The following is a 21,620-nucleotide window of genomic DNA, read 5'->3' as shown; positions in this document are numbered from 1 at the left end:
ATGGTGGTTGGGTGTTGGGCGAATTACTTTATTCGCCTTGGGTGGGGAATAGTGAAAGTGCATTAGTGTGAAAAATCGATGCAGCTGCAAGCAGTTGGTGGAATGTAATGCACTGCCTGCAGTGTCTTTGCTGATTAGTCACCCCAAAGGGGGCAGCAGGGGAAATGGAGGTTTGATGGAGTGCATATGTACCTGCTCAATATCTGCTGGTCGCGCTTTACTGCTATCATCTTCCTCGGCGGCGGACAAGTCTATACCATTCTGTGGCGGTGGCTGCTGTTCAACTTCGGTCATTTTTGTTGCTGTTGCTGTTTTTGCGCTTATTTATGGCTGCTATATATACGTTGATATATATTTATTTATATTTATTATTTTGTTGTGTGGATATATTTTTTCTGCTACGGCTTTTTGCTGCACAAAAATTTCGACTGTTGCTGATTTTTATCTTCTTGTTTTTTGAAACGGTGTAGAAAATGCTGTAGAGATATAAAATAGAGAAAAAGTGTTAAAAAAAAAAATATTATACTCTAAATAATTGTAATATAGACACAGACAAACGTGCACGTTCACAATCAAACTCAGAAAGATAGAGCTACACAAGACAATAAGGGACACTCGAAACAACCGTCTGACGAAAAACGCCTATCAACCTATTTATTGCCTGTCTGTACGACCAACCGCCCGCCTATGTGTATGCCAGGAGACTGAATGTCTATGCAGGCCGAAGGACGTCTAGCAAATGAAAAGAATGGAAATCTGAAAGGAGGGGAGGACGAGGAGCGTATGAGGTTGCGTGATATAGAATACACTACACTCGTCGTCGCAACATCGGCAGTGACCTTAAAAAAGCCAACATCAGCACGACAAAGCACGAGATTTGCGAGATGAGGAGGCTGACTGCCATTAACGATGGCACAGCTGAGGAGACATTTTAGAAAAATGCAACATGCGAAGCTGGCAACCGCAAAGATAGTTTTGTGCATCAAGTGCATTTACTCTCGCACACCCACCCTCATCCTCTCACCATTCCTCTCTCTCTCTCTCTCCCGCTCTTCAGCACATATGGCAATACATCAAGAGCGTAATCGGTAAGGACCAAGAGCGCTTCATTTCAGATACACAATCAACTGGTTAAGCAGAGTGAGAAAAAGAGAGATTTTGAGTATTTGACCCCAATTAAAAGCTGACATAAACTGGATGCAAATAGTGTTGTTGGTGCAGGGAGGACAAAAGGAAGATAGCATGAATTTGTGTATTTATTTTGCCAAAGACGCCAGGTACTTTAGGTCAAAGTACGAAATGTTAGGGCACTGCTGGTAAAAAAAGGGTGCAGAGTGGAGAGGTATATAAGGACAGTTGGCAAAACTAAAGCTTAAATGTATCTATGATTTAAATCTATTCCTCAACAATTTTGAAGTAAAATAAAGTAAGTAAAGAACGGATTAAGACTTCACACTCCTGGCTATATTTAATTTCGGAACAGAAATGCCAAACAGCTTCTTTCATTGTTCAAAAAGTAAATAAATTACTTCACTGTGTTCTAAACTACTATTGGAACATAAAAAATATACTTTTCACAAAAAAAAATTAAATGAAATAAAAAGGTAAATTCATATCACATAAATATTCGCAGGTTATAAGAAAATAAACACAACATTTTTTTTTAAATAAGTATTTTTACAATTATGCTTGAAATTATTTACTACAAACAAAAACCGCGGTTAAGACCCACCCCCTTTTAAGTGAATATCTGAATTCAAGCAACACTTTTTTTTTGATATGTACGAATAAGCAGATTTTACTGCATTGAAGTTGAGTGCCTTTCGTATCTAAAGTCACTTAAAACTTAAGGGGGAAGTCTACTGTGACAAGGGAAAAAACAGGCTTATTTTCCGGATTTTATTTCTAACAAAATATTGCTCGTACATAAAATCTATTTAAACTCTTATCTTTATTATATATTTAAGTTTTTGAAAAAAAAATTTTAAGTCAAAATATTCAAAATGGCCGCTGTGGCACTTCTGCAAGCGCAGGTCCGCTTTTCTTAGGTGCCTAAACGGTGTACATGAAATCTTACGTTTCGGTGATCTAAAACAAAAAAACAAAATATTGTTATCATATACATAGTATTGACTCTCATCTGACGTAGGATTATGTCGATAAAAAATTTTGGCGTTGAAAAAAAAATTCTTGAATTTTTTTTCTTTTTTTTTGCCTAAAATTGATGTTACTATTGTTTATAACAATTTAACAAATAACGATATCAAAAAAATCCTATGTCAGACGAGAGACACTATTACAGAGAATATATAATTAAATTTTTAAGCTGATTCATTTATCAGAACTCGAGATATCGTGTACACCGTATACAAAAACTTAGTTTCGAGAAAAATGCGTTTAAAGTTTCAGTATAGCAGGTACGCGCTTTGGAGCGCTTCGGGAAAAGGTCGAAATTTCAACGAAGAAAAATTTAGCCAGCTGTAACACATATTGTACCTTATTTAAGAGGGTTCAAAGTATTTTTTAAGCTAATAAAAAAAAATCGATTTTTTTTAAAATTCACAGTAGACTTCCCCCTTAAACTTTTAAAAAATACCAAAATGAAGAAAATCCTTTAAAAATTCAATGAAATATTTAACGTTAAACCTTTAAAAATATAATCAAAATTTGTACGGTGTCCCTCCAAACTTAATAAATATAAAAAAATATTAATCTAAATGTTCTACCGAATATTAATGGATTATTAATTTTAAATGTATAAGCAGTGATGCAATTTTGAATCACAAAAGTCTTGACCGTCACTTATATATTTTTAACATCATCTTTAATTTACACACCTTTACTCTTTTATCTAAATACGTACGTTCATGTCTACAGTATATATACATATCTACCTATACAATTTTTTATTATAAGCATTTATTATGAAAATTTTCTATTTCTACTTGAAAGTTTTCAAACATTTCGGTAAGCATTTTTAATACCCACACTCTTCAGCCAGCTGTTTGCAGCGAACTTAATCAACAATTTTCAAGGTTAGATTTGCATAAAATCGTTTAAAAAATATGAGGAATATATAATACACTCATGTTCACAATAATAGCAGCGCGATATATTGCATAGTTTTGACTATTTACAAATTTTTATTGTATAATACTTATTTTTTTATAATATGTATATAATTTTAATTTTTTATATATATTTTTGTTTTTTATTTATTATTGTTTTTTTAATTTTTTATTTATTTTTATTTATTGATTTATTTATTTTTTTATTTATTAATTTTTTTATTTATTTTATTTATTTATTTTTTTTATTTTATTTGAGTTTCCCTTTTTATATTTTTTTAATACATTTTTTTATAATATTTAAGTCTTTTTATTTGTGGTTTTTATATAGAATTTAATTTTTTTTCTTTTTTATTATTTTGATTTATGTATTTTAACTTTATTTGTGTTTTTATATATAAATTTTATGTTTTCCCATATTTTTTACTTGTTCCACTTTTTTATATTTTTTATACATTTTTTTTTATATATATATTTTTTTTAAATAATAATTTTTTTCAATTAAATTTTTTTTATTTTTTTATAATATTTAAATTTAATTTTTCTATTAATTCATTTTTTATATTTTTATTTCTTTTTTTTTGTTTATTTTTTTTTTGTTTCTTTATTTAATTTTTTTTTTTATTTATTTATTTTTATTTTATTTATTTATTTTTATTTTATTTATTTATTTTTACTTAATTTAATTATTTTTATTTTATTTATTTTATTTTATTTATTTTATTTTATTTATTTTATTTTATTTATTTTATTTTATTTATTTTATTTTATTTATTTTATTTTATTTATTGTATTTTATATTTAATTTTTTTCTTTAACTTATTTTTTTTTCATACATTTTTTTATAATATTTAATTTATTATTTTTGTATAATATATATTTTTTCTATAATATTTGATTTTTCTATTTTGTTATATTTAACTTTTTATATTTATTTTTATTTTTTGTAATATTTAGTTTTACTTTTTTATAATATTTATTTGTTTTTGTATTTAATTTTTCTTATTTTTTTCTATATTTTAATTTTTTTATTTTCGAACAATATTTTTTATACATATGTTTTATATAACTTAGAGTTCAAAATTCAAAAAATTTCCATCTAAATTTAAAACTTTTTAATCAGAGTTTTTAGAAGAAGTTCGAGTTTGCATTTTTTAGCCCATTAAATATTGTGCCAGTTTGAAGTAGCACAAAAATAGCGCTGATTTTTGAAAAATGTTATTTTTTTTGCTTGCGATCTGGGTATTTTCTCCACAAAAAATCATTCGAGCACATTCGTTGTATTGAGAAAATAATTTTTTTAGATAAACGTGAATATTATAACAAAATTGAATTTTCTAACAGTTTTGACCAAAAAGTTTGAAATTTTTATGAATCTCTTTTTTTTTGTTATTTTGTATAAAATTAAAAACTTTGATTTGTATGGATTTTGTTGTAGTATGAACCATATTTTTATAAAAATTAAAAATATATAAACAGTCAAAGCTTTGTTGTTGTTGGTGTTGTAGCATAAATATTCCGCATACAATTTCGGGGAATGCTACTGGGGTGACAGTCCTTGGCTCTAACTAAATCTGGGTTAAAACTCTGCAATATTTCGGGCTGCTATTATTGCGAACACAGGTGTACATGGCAAATATATCTACAAAATTCTGTAAGTGTCGAACGAATACCTAAGCTACTACTTTTTTTTTCGCACCTTGCCCCACCCCAACACCAACTGTAACTGCAATAAAAAAACAGCTTTTTCATGCATTCTACTATTTTTATTAATTTATTTGTCTGAAAGTTGTGCACATGTCGCGCTGCTGGTAAGCTATAAAATCTCTAAATCCATTAAAAAATTTCAGGTTTTTGTTTTACAAATTTCAAACCCTGCCCCTGCTCCGCAGCAAGAGGCAGCTGTTTCGGTTCACACTCCCACTCTTTTAAAATTGTTTTTCTCCACTGAAGTGATCTCCATATAAATTGCTTAGATTTTTCTATTGCTCTTTACTGCATTGCTGTCACTTTTCGATTTCCCTACATATCGCTTGAGATCGGAAAATATGTGCTCAAAAATAGAATTCTTCGTTCGAGGTTTAGTAGAACGCATCGCAACAGCCGCGGACGGCTTGTCGTCGGTCGGTCAACAAAACTAAACTATTTTTTCTTTTTTGTTGGTTTAATTTCAATTTATATATTTTTTTTTAACCAAACGTAAACATTCCACAGAAAAACACACCAGCGTCACACGTCACTCGCCTTGCGGCCGGCGAACTTTTGCACACCTACATACATAGGTGCGTACATACACACAACTAAACGAATAGCACAGTTTGCGCTGTCGTGCGTGTACATATGGTTCGTAGTTCGTCGATGGTTCGTTCGGTTGACGGTTCTCGTCTCAATCTGTTGCTCGATTCTTTTGGTGGCCGCTAAAATTCACTTTCGTCTGTTTATTTTTGAATTTGGTTGTTTCATTTCATTTCAAACTGTTTTTTTTTTTTGTTTCTGTTCAATGCATTAGATATCATATAGTATTTTTGTGCCTGCTAAATTTTATTTTAGAATTGTAGAAAAATTGTAAATGACAGATGTTAGAACGGTGATTTCCTGCAAATCTTATTAACGAAAACTGACAATTACTATTTTTGGAATAACTTACAAAATGTTTACTATTGAGTCGCTCATTCATATTACCGAAACTTTCCCCCCCAGCTAATTGCATTAGAGAATTTCAATGATTACGATTTATGAATAAAATGAGTCTCGAAAACATCGAAGCAATCGAAGCATTCCCTTTGTTGTTGAATCACAAGCGCTACCTACAGTGGCTCTCGAGAGAGAAAATAATGGCGAATCGCATTTAGAGAAATACAATTTTTCCGCCGTATATAACGAATTAAGAGACTTTTTTTAATTCTACAAAGGAAACACACGCTTCAAATTTTTTCAATGACGAGCTGCGGGATCTATCTGACGAATGGTTCACTTTCAAGGAAGAAGGACATCTCCAAATTATCCACACAACAGCACTAAAAACATTTGGAAAAAAATGGTATATTTAATTAGAGCTGAAATACATTAAAGATCGCGAACTAGTGTAATTGATGAAAATCGTTTAAGATTTAAATACCAATTTAAATACCCGCCAAAAATATTTAATAAACAAAAACAGATGCCTTACATAAAATAATTATTTTTTAGCATTTAAGTAATATAAAATCCCAAAAATGTAAAAACCTTTTAAGCTCTTTTCGTTTAGTGAAGGCCATACCCGTTCAACTTTGTAATAAAAAGTGCTTAATTAAGAAAAAATAAGCTTAAAACAAAAGAAATCCCGAAGATAAGAAAAGTGTGGAAGCGAGGAAACGAAATGTTTTATGGCTTAATTAGCTGGAGTCTTACGGTATATTTATTTTAATTGGCATTTTTGCATACATTTGTGTAAAAGCTCGAAAACAGTTTGTTTTTATTTCTTAATTTTTACTGCCTTTACCCTTTACATGTGAGTTGACACAAACGAAGCGAACCACGCCGCAAACCTAAACAGTACTCAGCATTTACATTTTTGCACCAAGGCACAAAAGAAAACTCAAAAAAAAAAAAAAAAAAAAAAATCTAAATGCAAAATAAATAAAAGAATTAAAAAAAACGCAAAAATAAAAATAAAAGAATACTGCCGACACTTCACGTTTGAGTTCATTCGTGCAGTGTCACCCGTTTGTCAAGTGTAACAGTCATCAGCAACCGGTGTCGTTTTGAACGTCATTTTTTCGCAATTAATCAACACCGTAAAGCAGGATTTAATGAGATAGACAGGTAGCAAACATATTTTTTGCAGATTTTTATGTTAGGTTAGACGAAGCTGTAAGCTGATTTCTCATTGAATCGGATTTAAACGTTAATTCCAATATAAGAGGCGTTTACGAACGGTTTTACAGTTGATTTTATAAAGTAAAACTACGTTTAATATTCATACGGAATGTTAATGGACGCCACCGTTTTTTATTTTTAAAGAAAAACAAAACTAATTTTCGATTGCACTCCACACAACTTCCCTTATGAGTATTTCTCCTATCAAAAAACTGCCGCCAATCGCAGTATTTGAACATTACTGTTATGCTATAGTGCACTCCCAGCAAGTTTATGTCGAATTTAATTCGTTATTCAGTGGTGTTTGTGCATTTTACAGCAATTGGTTAGGAAAGCGATTGGTAGGAGAGCGAGAAAATGTACATGGCACGTACAGTGTGTGGAGGTACAGGGCAAGTGCATAATTTTTGCTGTAACGCAAAAGTGCAGTTATGTTAATTACGCATATATTTTCCACTATCTAGCTTTGCTATGCTAATATTGCTGACTCTTTTGTTTTCGGTGAATTGTGTTGTTGTCATACGGCGTATTGTTAATTCGTATTGTTAGATAGGAAATATGTGAACGGAAAGTGATGCCGATTACGTCAAAGAACTTCCTCCATCATCACTCACTCACTCACACTTACTCAGGCAAACGGCGAGTGAGAGTTAGTGCTTAGCCAAGTGTCACCGTTTGTATTTATGCACTTACATAAAAACAATGCGGGCAGATATCTACCTATTGACCGAGCGTGATTTGAGTGACAGTATTAGAGTTCGCAGAAGTAAAGTGTGCGTCGGATGGGTTTTGCAGATTGCGCTGTGCGCTTATACCCACACCGTGCGCAGTTCTGTTTGTGTTAGTACTTGAAACAATGATACAAACACTAATGGGTAATTATGAAAAAATATGCTAGAAAGAATATATAGAACAGGTAAATGAACTTTATGCGATGATATAGTGAAATAAATCGATGGTATTTAGCTAAAGCAAATAAAACTAAGTTAATAAAAATTATTGTAATTGAAATCAAAATAAATCTAACTTTTCAGCAATTGGAACTAAGTACTCATCGAGAAGTCGCTTGGCCTAACCACCAAAAAATGGCGCCCAAATTATACGCAAATCAAGGACATGGAAAAACTATCTTCCAAAAATCATTTTATGGTGCGCTCCGATTTCTCTCTAGTGAATACTGTAACTATATAGGAAGCGACTGCTTGTCGCAAACGATCAGATTTATGAAAGAACGAATAAAAGATTTTATTTGGCCGATATGATTATCGTGACTCTACATAGATTGACCTGTACGAGGAAGGCATATAAAAAAGCTACGCGCGTTAGGTCTTGGTCTTTGCTGTCTCCGAAGAGTAAACGAACTTTACCGCAGAAATTATTACTTTGAATCGCCTCGTCTATTACTTCCACTCAGCTACTAACTAAGCAAATGTATTGAAATCATCCACTGTAAAAGGCTAGAGAAAAAGCAAGCAAAATAAGTATTAAAACAAAAGAGAAAATACGTTTTTTTTGTTGGTTTAGCGAAAAAGCGCAATTTGGGTTTTTACTTCATTTTAATTTAACTTTTATTTACTTTATTTCTGATTTGTTCATTATTTTTTCACTTAATTTGTCTATAAACATGAGTTGCACAAAGTGTGGGCGTCTCTTGAATGCTTTAGCTTTAGCACACATACATTAATATATGAAGTATATGGGCAAAAAAAACCAAAAAGAAGACTAATAAGTATGAGTCAGTCATTTGCCTAATCGACCGTTCAAAAATCAACTGCACACCGTTTTCCAAACGATTTGGCGCATCGATGATCCAACAAATGTAGCAACAACAACAGAGTTGCAGCAGCAGTGAGCAACCAAAGACTCAATACTGGAAGAAAGTGTGGAGACCAATAGTAATGTAGGTTGGTTGGTCGGTGGTAGGTAGTAACGGTACATGGTTTGCTAGATTGGAAGGCGAGACGCTTGATTGCTTCACGATTTTTGTGTACAATGCACAAGAAGAGGCGTAGATTGATCGTTGCTTATTGAACTTTGATTGGAAGTAACTCTTTTGCTCTGCAGTCAAAACTGCAATTCAAGTGAGTTTTAATTTACAACAACAACGACCCCAAAGTTTAATTATCTTCATTGTTCAATTGTTGTTATGAATTGCTATTTGAAAATTTCGAAATTGAATGGTCCGCAATATGTGTTAGGGGAAATTGTTGTGTGCGGGAAAATAGCAGAATATTGAAGCAGTCGCTTAAAGAATGCTATGAAATAAAATATTAACTAAAAAAGGTAGGGGGTTTATTTGGTTTGGTTATTTACAATTAATTAAAACAATTTTTTGAATACAATATCAATCAAGTGGCCACCTTTATTAGCAATCACAAACTGCAATTTTTTTTCTGCCTTTGTCATCGCCTCGTCAAGCATTTTGGGTTTTATAGCGTCGATTTCGCGTTGTTTCGGTGTAAAGCGATTCATGGTTGAAATTGTACTGAATTGATGTATCGAAAACATGTATGTATGTATGTTGAAGTCGATCGGTTGGTAAATGACAAAGTTATTCAGCATTTACATACCGACATAAAAGATGGCGCACCCTGTAGTTTTAATATTTATATGTTTCTTAAAAGTTTAAATTGAATTGTTATTTTCTTATATCTGTAATATTTTTTTTATTTTAATTTTGTCTATTAAATCTTTAATATTTTTTAAAATTTTTTCTATTTGAATCTTTAATTTTTTTTTTTTCTATTTTAATCTTTAATTTTTTTTTTTTATTTTAACCTCTAATTTTTTTCCATATATATACATATGTATCATCCTCCATCACTTTCGACACATTCTGCTCGAATGGCATCCTTAAAACTATCAACCTCCATTCTTCCCTCTTGAAAAAGGTGGAATGGTTTCAATTTAATCATCCATACACCCTTATAAATCCTGATTGTACAAAACCCCTATTCCCAGCTTCCTTTCCAAACACCAGATCACAACTTTCATACGTCTGAGACTCGGTCATACTAAACTAACACACGAACATCTTCTCGGCTCTCCTTCCCGGACTTGTCAGTTTTGTGGAGGGCATCTGTAAGGTTATATTACCGGTTACTACGGTTGCTTTATTTCAACTAACTATACATATGAAAACTAAGAATAACGATTGAACAAAATGTACATGGCAAACTATGATTCTTACAAATCGTGGTTTGCTATGATTCTTACAATCATGGGTTGCTATGATTCCTACAGCATCTCTCAATCGAACACATTCTAGGCCTCTGTCCAACACTGACCACCAAACGAACTACTGCATTCGGAACTATGGTACCATCCACTCTATTAAATAATGTTACTTTTGATAATGTGATTAAAATATACAATTATATGAAATGTATTAATATATCAGACCATATTTAAATTGTACAGTTAGAAATAATTCATTTTGGAATCGTCATTAAGCACTGAAGGCCCTAGTAGCCAGTGTGCTAATTAAGTTAGGGTTATATTGTATATATCTCCTATAAATAATAATAATAATAATATATTTTTTTTTTTTTTGTTGTTTTTAATTATTCATTATTTTCTACTCATTTTCAACGTATTTCAGTTATATATTTCATTTACTTTTAATTTTTAGTATTAATGTTTCTTAAATTTTTACTTTTATTGTTAGTTTTGCTTTTAAACTGTGTTTACTATTTATCATTTTTTATTCTTTAATTTTTTTATTTTCATTTTTTATATTTTTTACTATTATTTTCTAATTCTATAACTTTTCAATACTTTTAATAAAATGATTTTTAGTCTATTTGCCACATTACGTAGTTTTATTATTTCCAATAACTTAATTCTAAAATTTTTATGAATTTATTTGTATTATATATGTATGTATATAATTGGCGATTATACTTTTTTGGGTGTTTAGCCGAGCTCCTCCTCCTATTTGTGGTGTGCGTTTTGATGTTGCTTCGCAAATGGCGGAAGCTACAGTTCTAAGTCGACTCCGAACGACCATACCACGATCACATACATCGGTTCCCGTTCGATCTCCGACATTAAGCAGCGTCGGGCGCGGTTAGTACTTGGATGGGGAACCGCTTGGGAACCGCGTGTTGTTGACCTCCAACAATTTATTTTTATTACTTTAGCTTTATTTTGTAATTTGTTCTTTTTTTTATTCACATATTTTTATTTTTACATTAAACCAAGACAGTTGCTTTTATTTTCCCTATACTTTTGTCAAGTCATAATTTTAAAATTATTTAAATTTTATATTTTTGATTTTATGTTCATTTTTCTCATTATTATTTATATTTTCCTACTTTTATTGTTTTTGAATTACTTTTTCTTTCATTTATTTTATTTCTTTCACGTGTTTTTTATGTATTTTTATATTTTTATAATTTATTATTTTATAAATTGTATTTCACATTTTCAATTTCAATATTTATTGGAATAAAAGATTTTTAGTTAAGTTTTTTTCCTTATCCACCTCAGTAAAAACTCTTATTTATAACAAAAAATTCTTAGACCTAAAACCAGGTGAACCTAATTGTACAAACAACATAATTTGAGATTAAACCATTAAAAAAAATTTACGACTTATTTAGTATGTAGTCTGAAAATCAAAGTGCATATATTGCAAATTAGTTTTTAATTTGCGGAAAGCGTTTTATTACTTCGTCTAAGTGGAAATTCATTACTTCCCCTCTGCATAGTGAATAATGAAAAAACAAGTTTTCCCGCCATAGATACCACTGAAGCAGGCAAAAGACAGATTTTTTATTCACCTCATTTCACATTACTCATTCGGCAATGCATATTCCAAATTACCCTGAGCTAATTGGCGAATTTCGTTCAGCCATTTTACGCTGGCAATACGAGTAGTAGTTTTTCATTCATTTAATTTTCTAAATTTGTCCGTTTCAAAGTCAGACAAAAACAACGAGTCAGCACGTCGAATGCCACGCCAGTTGTTTATGTAATCGATCGCTATGCAAAAGTGTAACATGTGGCACAGAGGATGCCCTGTTTATAAAACAAAACCTTTTGCAACTGAACTTCTAGTCTCTTAGCGAAAACCAACATCCAAGCGGCGGCTTATGTTTGTGTACTAGACATCATTTTTGTTCTTTTGCTCAGATTTGTAGTATCAATTTCAAGCAGCGGCATTAGCGATTGATTCAATCGTTTATTAACTGATAGTCTAAACTGACTGATCGCGACGGCAGCATCTACACTTGACGCTTATACGTTTGGCTTGCAATACCGTTATATGTTTCTGTTTCATTAACTTGAACTTGATGGAGAGAATTAAATTCCAATTTTTTCAACTAACCCTTTTTTAATTTCTGCCACCAGTAAGTATAAAATAATATTTAATCTAATAACCAAAAGAAAACAAACATGAACGTAATATGTTACATTTCCCTGATATTGATTTAAGTATAAATTTTTACCACAATACATTTTGTTTTGATAATGATTACGACGATACTAAATTATAGCATATCTATATAACGAATATCGATACTTACAATAAAAACAAACATGGAGCAATAGTCGTTTAAAGATTATCGCTAAACCTTAAAAGTAAATAAAAAACTACTACCCTCTTTCTACTTTAAAAGTCATACAAAAGCGAAGAGAAAACGCTAAAAAAAAGAATTAAAGCGCGAGAACAAAAACAAACGAATTTTGCTTCCAAAAACGTAGATTAATTTAAAAGGAGACAAATCTGTAAACCTCTTTTGGAGACATCAAGGAGAAACGATACATTGAACGACCGCATATACTAATTTGGAGCACCACTACTAACACGGTAATGGACAAATTTGCAAATACAGATATTTAAATGAAATGCTAAGTAGAATAAAAATCAAATAAATAAATAAAGTAAAATAAAAATTAAATGTCATAGACAAGTGGCCAAGTAAAATTGTTGTAGTTTCAAGTACTCAGTGGCTTCCATTTCCAAAACACTCGACAAAATTCGCACAGATATCGAGAGAGATATAGAGAAGGCATTATAACAGCATAAATCGCTGGAATAAAAAACCTGAGAGCAGTAATCAGTAAATAAAGCAGCACTAAGCTTCAAAACTACACTTTACAACTATAAAAACACTAAACTGAAGGGGAAATTAAACAGCCAGCGGCCAATGAATGCATTAGAGAGCAGCAGTATTGACAAACACACATGCATACATATGCATAAGTATATGAGTTTATTGCATGCTTATGAGACTCGACTCGTACACATTTGTCGTTGCAACCGCAAACCATTAAACCGCCAAGCTCATATCCGCTGCCGTCGAGTCGGACCAAGTCAAACCAAACCAAGCCAAGACCAAGCCAAAGCCGCTACTGGTGGTGACAAGTTAAGCGTACAAAGTACGAGGCTTGTTGAGTGCAAAAAATACAAAAACAAAAAACGAAACATACACTAGTAAACAACCACAAAAAAATGTTCAAAACAGAACTCGTTTTGCATAATTGTCTTAGGTGTACAGGTACACAACAACCGGCTGAGCTTAATGGTCAGTCAGTCAGTATTTGCTAATGTAAAGAGGGGCGCCAAACCAAAGGCAATGTTTGACGTTGTAGTTGATTGGGTCGGGGTGCTGATGGTAACTGTGATGACGTTCGGCGCATTACTGTTTTGCAAAGTGCGCACAAGAAATTATTGAGGTCGACCGCCGGTCAGAGTACAGTTTAAATTCGAGAATATGAGTGTGCATCATTATCCTGTGGGGGTGAGGGTTAGTAACCACAATACAGTTTTATTTTTTAAGCATCTACCAATGGGTAAAATTTCGTATGAATTGAAAATGAAAGCAAGAGCATTGTGTAGCACCAACGAGACTATCACACAGTTATACTATGTATGAACTTTTGTTTCTAATTAACGTACCGAACCTAGAACATAAATTGCGAACAAAAGAATGTGCCGATTTCCCCCATCTTCTACCAATTTCCTAAGGTGAAATCCACATTATTTTAATAAATACATATATAATTGGCCCGTACGCCCGTTTTGGGTGTTTGGCCGAGCTCTTCCTCCTATTTGTAGTGTGCGTCTTGATGTTGTTCCACAAATGGAGGGACTTACAGTTTCAAGCCGACTCCAAACGACAGATATTTTTATGAGGAGCTTTTTCATGGCAGAAATACACTCGGAGGTTTGCCATTGACTGCCGAGGGGCGACCGCTATTAGAAAAATGTTTTTCTTAATTTTGGTGTTTCACCGAGATTTGAACCTACGTTCTCTCTGTGAATTCCGAATGGTAGTCACGCACCAACCCATTCCGCTAGGCCGGCCGCCGTAAATTTAAATTTTAAATTTTATTTTATATTTTCATATATATTTTTTTATTTTTTATATATATATTTTTTTGTTTTTATATACAATATATTTTTTATTTTATATATTTTTTTTTTATTTAAGTAGGATATAATAAAATTCCTTCAGGAATTGTGTTTATTAAAGTTTTATGACTCATAGAATAAAGATTAATCGATTCCCTTAAGGAGGCAACCCTTGCCGCCTGGCCGCACTACGACCTGAAATATTAATTGTTGCCGCTTCATGAATTCAGAGTATTTCTTTGAGCCCAACTTGCTCAACAAATTTTAGTACAATAACGACAGTCAGCAAAACTTTGTAATAAACCACAAAAATACAGGAAAGTTTTTTTTTTTTGGTACAAATTATTGAAAAATTTCCAAAATTGAATGCGAAACGTAATACCCAAAATATGTGGGGCTAATATCCACTGATTAGAAAAACATTTTATTTTTAACAAATTTTTAATTTTTTCAGGGCCTTACCGCATACATACAACGAAAAGTTACGTAAATTTAGTCCATTTTTGCGCTTATTATTCAAAAAATAGAAAAAAGGAAACCTTTAATAAAAAAAAAACCTTAAAATCACCATCAAAAACAATCAAAACTCACGTACATAATCGTTCAAAGACCTTCAACATTCAATGCAATAAAATGTAATCCAATCTCCATCTAGCAAAAACACAAAATAAAGAAGTAAGAATAAAAAGCCGATGAACAAAGCGAGCGGCATCAAATGATTCTTAAGAGTATAAAAACAAATTTTGAAAAGCAAAGAAGAAAATTATGAGCGCAAAAAATTTAAAATAAAAATGGAAGTTGAAAAAATGAATAAAGCCCTGCAGTTGGTAACCTTAGAACTAATGAGTTTAACGGCTGCGAGCACTAGTTGCTCAAACGTGCGCGTAAAACTATGTACTCGCTAATATCAGCTGGTAATATCGTGCCATGTAATTTTGTGCTGACTCTTATGAGCCATGAGCTTTGGTCTTTGCTAATAAAACATGTAAAATATGAACAAAAGGTACACACAGACTACCTTTAGCAACTCCCTGCAGGGAAAACCCCAACTAGCGAAATAATTAACTTGCAGTGTGGTGCAAATTTTACCAGTTGTTGAAATGAAAAAACGGAACAAAAATGGTTCTAAATTCACTAGCAGTACAGCAGTTGGCTGTTCGTGTACTTCCAAATGGGGTATTTTCATTAAAGGCAGGCAATGTGCAGAATACGGCGCAAAGGTTGTATTAATGATTCAAACGATTAAGATTTTTGTACGTTGTAGTTGTTGTCTACGCATGGAAGCTTAATGTTAATGGATTGAAGGTTAAATATTGCGCTGGACGCATTCAATTATAGATAAAAAAAATATTTTTTATACAGGGTGGGGTGGGCACAGTGAGACCAAACAATATTACATATGAATTTAACCGTTCCCGCCTTTTTTATGGAGATGTTTAAAGGAGAAAGTGGAAGAAGACTACTACATTTAGCAGCTAAAGTTCTTCTAGAATATTCGAGATGAAATAGGAGCTTGTGGTGTAATGGTAAAAAACGCTAAAAAGAGCCGTATCGAGCAAAATGGTGAGCATTTATTCGCTTGCCTTAAATTCCACATATATATGATTACAAGAGTTACTTATGTACGTAGGCTGTAGTTACAGACTGTTAAATTAAGATTAGGCGCATTCAAGAGTCGGGGAAATGGCTGCAAACAGTTTCTTTTTTGCAAATAAAGGTTCACTCTCGACCCACTTGAACGAGCTTGAGGGTATGCATATTTCGTCTACAACTGTAAATCTGGTTTCAAGTTGATTCACATAACATACCTCCATAGAATATAAGCTATAAGAGTACGATGACATAATCAAGAAGGTTACTTCCCACTTAACAATTACGAGAAATACTTCAAAGAACTGTATTGGCGTAACGGAACTATCAAAAGAAAAACTATCTTAATAAGAACCCATCAAAGAAGCTACGGCATAATTATCAATTTTCCATAGATATCCCATTTTTGCTTAATATCCATATTTTCTTACCGATAACCAGTACTTTTGTCTGCACATACAAATTTCTCAATAATTTCATGCTTTTCACAAGTTTATTAATGGAATTTATTCAAGCGATAAATAATATTTACAGCACATAATTAAGTGTCATAATTTACGCTGCATTTAATTTGAAAACAGAAAAATACATTTATTATCTTGTCACTCGAAGTGAAGCCTCCTTTTGAGCAGCGTACCAGCCGCAACCTACCATTCTCCATTTCTACCCTATACAGCAGAATAGCAATCAATAGCTTCAAAGCGCCACCGCCAATCACCACTTCAACACTGCCTCATCAGCATTGCATTATTTATATGTGTAAGCATGTGCATATATATGTAAATATCAGTAACTGAATAGAGAAATAGAATCGCAGAGATTGTGTGTGACGAATGATGGAAACGGCAGTATGAAGAATTGGTACCACATTTCGTCACACTGAAAAAGCTCAGTTGTGTGGCAAGGAAATACACTGGCAACTATAAAAACTGCATAATTTGCAATATATAATATATATATATGATTGGCGCGTACACCCTTTTTTGGGTGTTTGGCCGAGCTCCTCCTCCTATTTGTGGTGTGCGTCTTGATGTTGTTCCACAAATGGAGGGACCTACAGTTTCAAGCCGACTCCGAACAGCAGATATTTTTATAAGGAGCTTTCTCATGGCAGAAATACACTCGGAGGTTTGCCATTGACTGCCGAGGGGCGACCGCTATTAGAAAAAACTTTTTCTTAATTTTGGTGTTTCACCGATATTCAAACCAACGTTCTCTCTGTGAATTCAGAATGGTAGTCACGCACCAACCCATTCGGCTACCGCGGCCGATAGCATATCGAAATATGATGCAAAATATTTCTTTCAAGAATTTTTTTTTTATAAATGTGCGCAAGCGTGAAGAATCTGACCGACGGCCGAAACCGAAGAGATTGAAATCATAAAACTTCTCAAAGAAGTGGCTTCCGATTGCGACTGCAAACTTAGTTTAGTTTGTAAAGTAAAGACAGAGAGCGTCAAAAACAAAAACAAAATATAATAAAAATGATTGATAAGAAACATAATGATGAATGAATAAAAGAAAAATAATGATAAACAAAAAAATATTTAAATTCAAATTTAAGGAAAAATTGTTTATATAAGAGAACTAATGATAAATAAAAGAAAAATAAAAAAATAATGATAAATAAAACAATAAAAAAATATTTAAATTCAAATTTAAGGAAAAAAAATTTTATAAGAAAAATAATGATAAATAAACGAAAAATAATGGTAAAAAAAAAAATAAAACAACAAAAAATATTTAAATATTTAAGTTCTAATTTAAGGAAAAAAAAATAATTATAAAAAAACTAATGATAAATAAAAGAAAAATAATGGTAAATAAAAGAAAATTAATGGTAAATAAAAGAAAAAGATTTGATAAAAGAAAAATAAAAATAATGATAAATAAAACAACAAAAAATATTAAAATTCACACGGAAAAGGAAAAAATTGCTTATATAAGAAAACTAATGATAAATAAAAGAAAAATAATGACAATAAAAGAAAAATAATGACAATAAAAGAAACATAATTATAAAAGAAAAATAAAAAAATAATGATAAATAAAACAATAAAAAAAAAACATTTAAATTCAAATTGAAGGAAACGATTTTTTATATAAGAAAAATAATGGTAAATAAACGAATGGTAAAAGAAAAATAAAACAACAAAAAAATATTTAAATTCAAATTTAAGGAAAAAAAAATTTATAAAAACAACTAATGATAAATAAAAAAATAGTGGTAAATAAAAGAAAATTAATTGATAAAAGAAAAGAGAAAATTATGTAAATAAAACAATGAAAAAAAATTTAATTTCAAATTTAAGAAAAAAATGTTTGTGTTAAAAAAAATTAAATAAAAATTTAAGTAAAACAAAAAAAAAATTGAAGGAAAGTAAACAAAACTTAATTAAAAAAAAGGAGGTACATTTAAATATTAAAGGGACAGATACCTGTGAAATTTTGAAAAAAAAAATTTGTTTTCCATAAAATGTTAATATAATCCTATAAGAATATGTCAAACAATTTTTAGCACGTAAATTTAAGTATTTCTTTTATTATAGATCCTGAACCGTGACGACTCTATTCTTTGCGTTCGAGAGGTATAATTACGTTGCCGACTGACTATGGACGCGTTTTGTCCAAAACTATATTTTTCGAATTGGCGTACACGATAACTCGAAAAGTAATTGACCGATCGCTCTGAAATTTTGCACATTTTATGATATTACTATCTATGTGAATTTACAATTTTTCGAAAAAATAATTTTTTCGAAGCAAAAATTGTAGGAAAATTCGATATAAAATTCACTTTTTTTGTGAAGCATTTTATTCCGCGAATTTTTTTTTTTATTTCCTTTTTTAATTCATATAGAAATTATGACATTAATAAACAACAAAATTGTGGTTTTTTGTATTCAGGTCACTGACGCCGATGCTACAATGCCCGCCGATTGAGAAGCCCCCTGCGACCTTCCAGGAAGAATTGAGTGTACATCCGCCATTTTAAATGATTAAAATAAAATAAAATTATATTATTTTAATGTATAAATAAACTGTATGCCAATTTTGAAATAAAGAAGTCAATACTTCATTTTAAATAATTTTAATGAAAATCAGAGAAAATATGGCCGTTTACAGGTATCTGCCCCCTTAAATATTAACGTTGAATTTTTATGTGTGCCACTTTTTCGAACAACAGTGTATTTGCCAAGTACTTTTTTCTGTAATTCACATGAAAAGCTTTTCATTCATATATTCTACGTCAATTCAATGAATGCAACCATTTCATGTATATACAAGTAAATGATCCACTTTTTACAGTTATTTTGTATTGTTTATTTTTTCTTTTTTTACTTTCATTCCTTTATTATTATTTTATATGACTTTTTTACTATAAAACCAGTGTTCACATTACACTTCGCCCCCGCTCATTTCACACTCTGGCGTTATTAATTGATTTGACCTCGTCGTCATGGTACAATTGTGATGGATCTGATTGAAATAATAATACTATATACGTATGAGTATATAAGCTAATCATACACGCACACATACACATACACACATATATATAGGTATATATATACATGTACGTGAACGTGCTCTGATTTATTTGCTCAACATACGAATAAAAAGTCGCGTTTATGAGGCAAAATAATAAAAAAAACGATTTCAATTTTGCTGCAGAGATTTGATAGGATGATAGTTAATTAAGATAATGCAATTAAACTGGCGCTATAAATTCTGATTCCTTTCATTCTCGTTGCGAAAAAATATTAGAATTTAATATTATTTTAATAGGGGATTTCCAAGATATCATAACATTTAACTTTATAAAGTGATAATATTTTGCAATAGTTAAGGAATTTTGTTATTGGCTAGCACAGAAGAAGTAATCAAGGCAAACACAAGTGTGAGTTTTATGTGTATGAAGTACTGTTGTTTTTGTAGCAGCATGTAAAGTTCTGCTGAGCACAGTGAAGTCTTCGGTCGTCGTCGTCGTCGTCAATCTCATCTAGCGGTAACTCACGACGCTGTTTCGATTTGAGGTGATCAAAGGGGAAAGGCGTGTTAGATGAGTTGTTTTAAGGTTGCATGTGAATAAGTTGTTAGTGTTATGCGGATGTAAAGGTACTCCTTACATACCGGACGGGCATGCATATCGCACCCTAAATACAAAAGGGTCACAACTCAAAATTTTCCACACTCGAGCTTGACTTGTTTACAGTAGCACAGAAAACAAACTATGTGACATATCACGCTGAAATTTGCCATGTAAGCTTATAACAGTCCTACCAAAAAACAAAAAATTTATTTTTGCCATATGTCATCCGCGGACCGTTTTATTGATAACGTCTCGTTCATATTTGAGCAGAAGGAATAGTACGGGATCCGGCTGCAGATTTGGTGTAGTCATCGAGTACATGCTGAAATCCACATTTTTACCCACATTTATGATTAGGAGAATAAAAATTCACCACGGTGCCAGTAGAAATGTGGCCGGAAGTATTTTTAATTAAATTATTGTTAATTGATTTTGCGGGAAAAATTTAATTAACCAAGTTTTGAGATAAAATATCGTTCGGTTTACTGCAATAGGTGTAAAGACTTAAAAGAACCGTAGTTGCCGTTGCGCGCTTGGCCGCACCTCTCCGCAGCCAGGTATAAACAGGTATGATTTCGATATATTTATACATCCATAACGTATATTGATCTGTTATAGATCAAAATATTGCTAGTTTTTTCTCATTATTATGATATACGGCAACCTAATTAAATCTGGCCGCAAGTTAGGGTTGCTAGCAGTTAAAGATGGGAAAAATTGAAGGTTGAGTGAGAGGAAGCTAGCGCGTAACATCAATAGTCTATCAAGGATAGCGATTGCCAGCTGTACGACATTTTAAGGCTAAGAATAAGAAAATAAGAATAATAGTTTTTAACGAAAAATACTTCGAAATTAGCACTGCATAATTTATATTATAACTATAACCTGTATTTTTTTGTATTAAATTGAAATTTTACTTACTGTAAGTGTTTTGCAAAAATTTTCAAATTCTTCTTTATCTTTTTGTTTTAAAACTGTAATTTTTTTATGGCACTCTGTATGATATCCAAAATCCTCGGTAGATTCAAAAATTATACAGTGCTAATTTCGAAGTATTTTTCGTTAAAAACTGTTATTCTTATTTTCTTATTCTTAGCCTTAAAATGTCGTACAGCTGGCAATCGCTATCCTTGTTAAACTAGTGATGTTACGCGCTAGCTTCCTCTCACTCAACCTTCAATTTTTCCCATCTTTAACTGCTAGCAACCCTAACTTGCGGCCAGATTTAATTAGGTTGCCGTATATCATAATAATGAGAAAAAAACTAGCAATATTTTGATCTATAACAGATCAATATACGTTATGGATGTATAAATATATCGAAATCATACCTGTTTATACCTGGCTGCGGAGAGGTGCGGCCAAGCGCGCAACGGCAACTACGGTTCTTTTAAGTCTTTACACCTATTGCAGTAAACCGAACGATATTTTATCTCAAAACTAGATTAATTAAATTTTTCCCGCAAAATCAATTAACAATAATTTAATTAAAAATACTTTCGGCCACATTTTTATTCTCCTAATCATAAATGTGGGTAAAAATGTGGATTTCAGCATGTACTCGATGACTACACCAAATCTGCAGCCGGATCTTAGACTAGAACGTTTTGAGTTGTGACCCTTTTGTATTTAGGGTGCGATATGTTCA

At 31.6% G+C, this 21,620-nt stretch overlaps 1 protein-coding gene across 12 annotated transcripts in view; it reads right to left on the bottom strand.

Annotated features, from left to right (window-relative positions):
* LOC128868905 (protein hu-li tai shao) overlaps positions 1-21,620 on the bottom strand; it is a 119,075-nt gene that overhangs the window by 49,131 nt on the left and 48,324 nt on the right. For all 12 annotated transcript variants that reach the window (XM_054111493.1, XM_054111490.1, XM_054111489.1 and 9 more), the window contains one exon: positions 193-476. In XM_054111493.1, the coding sequence (XP_053967468.1) occupies positions 193-294 (102 nt within the window). In that variant the 5' untranslated portion in view covers positions 295-476. The remainder of the gene's footprint in view (positions 1-192; positions 477-21,620) is intronic.

This window comes from Anastrepha ludens, chromosome 6, assembly GCF_028408465.1.
Source record: "Anastrepha ludens isolate Willacy chromosome 6, idAnaLude1.1, whole genome shotgun sequence".
NCBI lineage: Eukaryota > Metazoa > Arthropoda > Insecta > Diptera > Tephritidae > Anastrepha > Anastrepha ludens.
The sequence above is the reverse complement of the archived record's forward strand: the minus strand, read 5'-3'. Positions and strand labels throughout refer to the sequence as shown.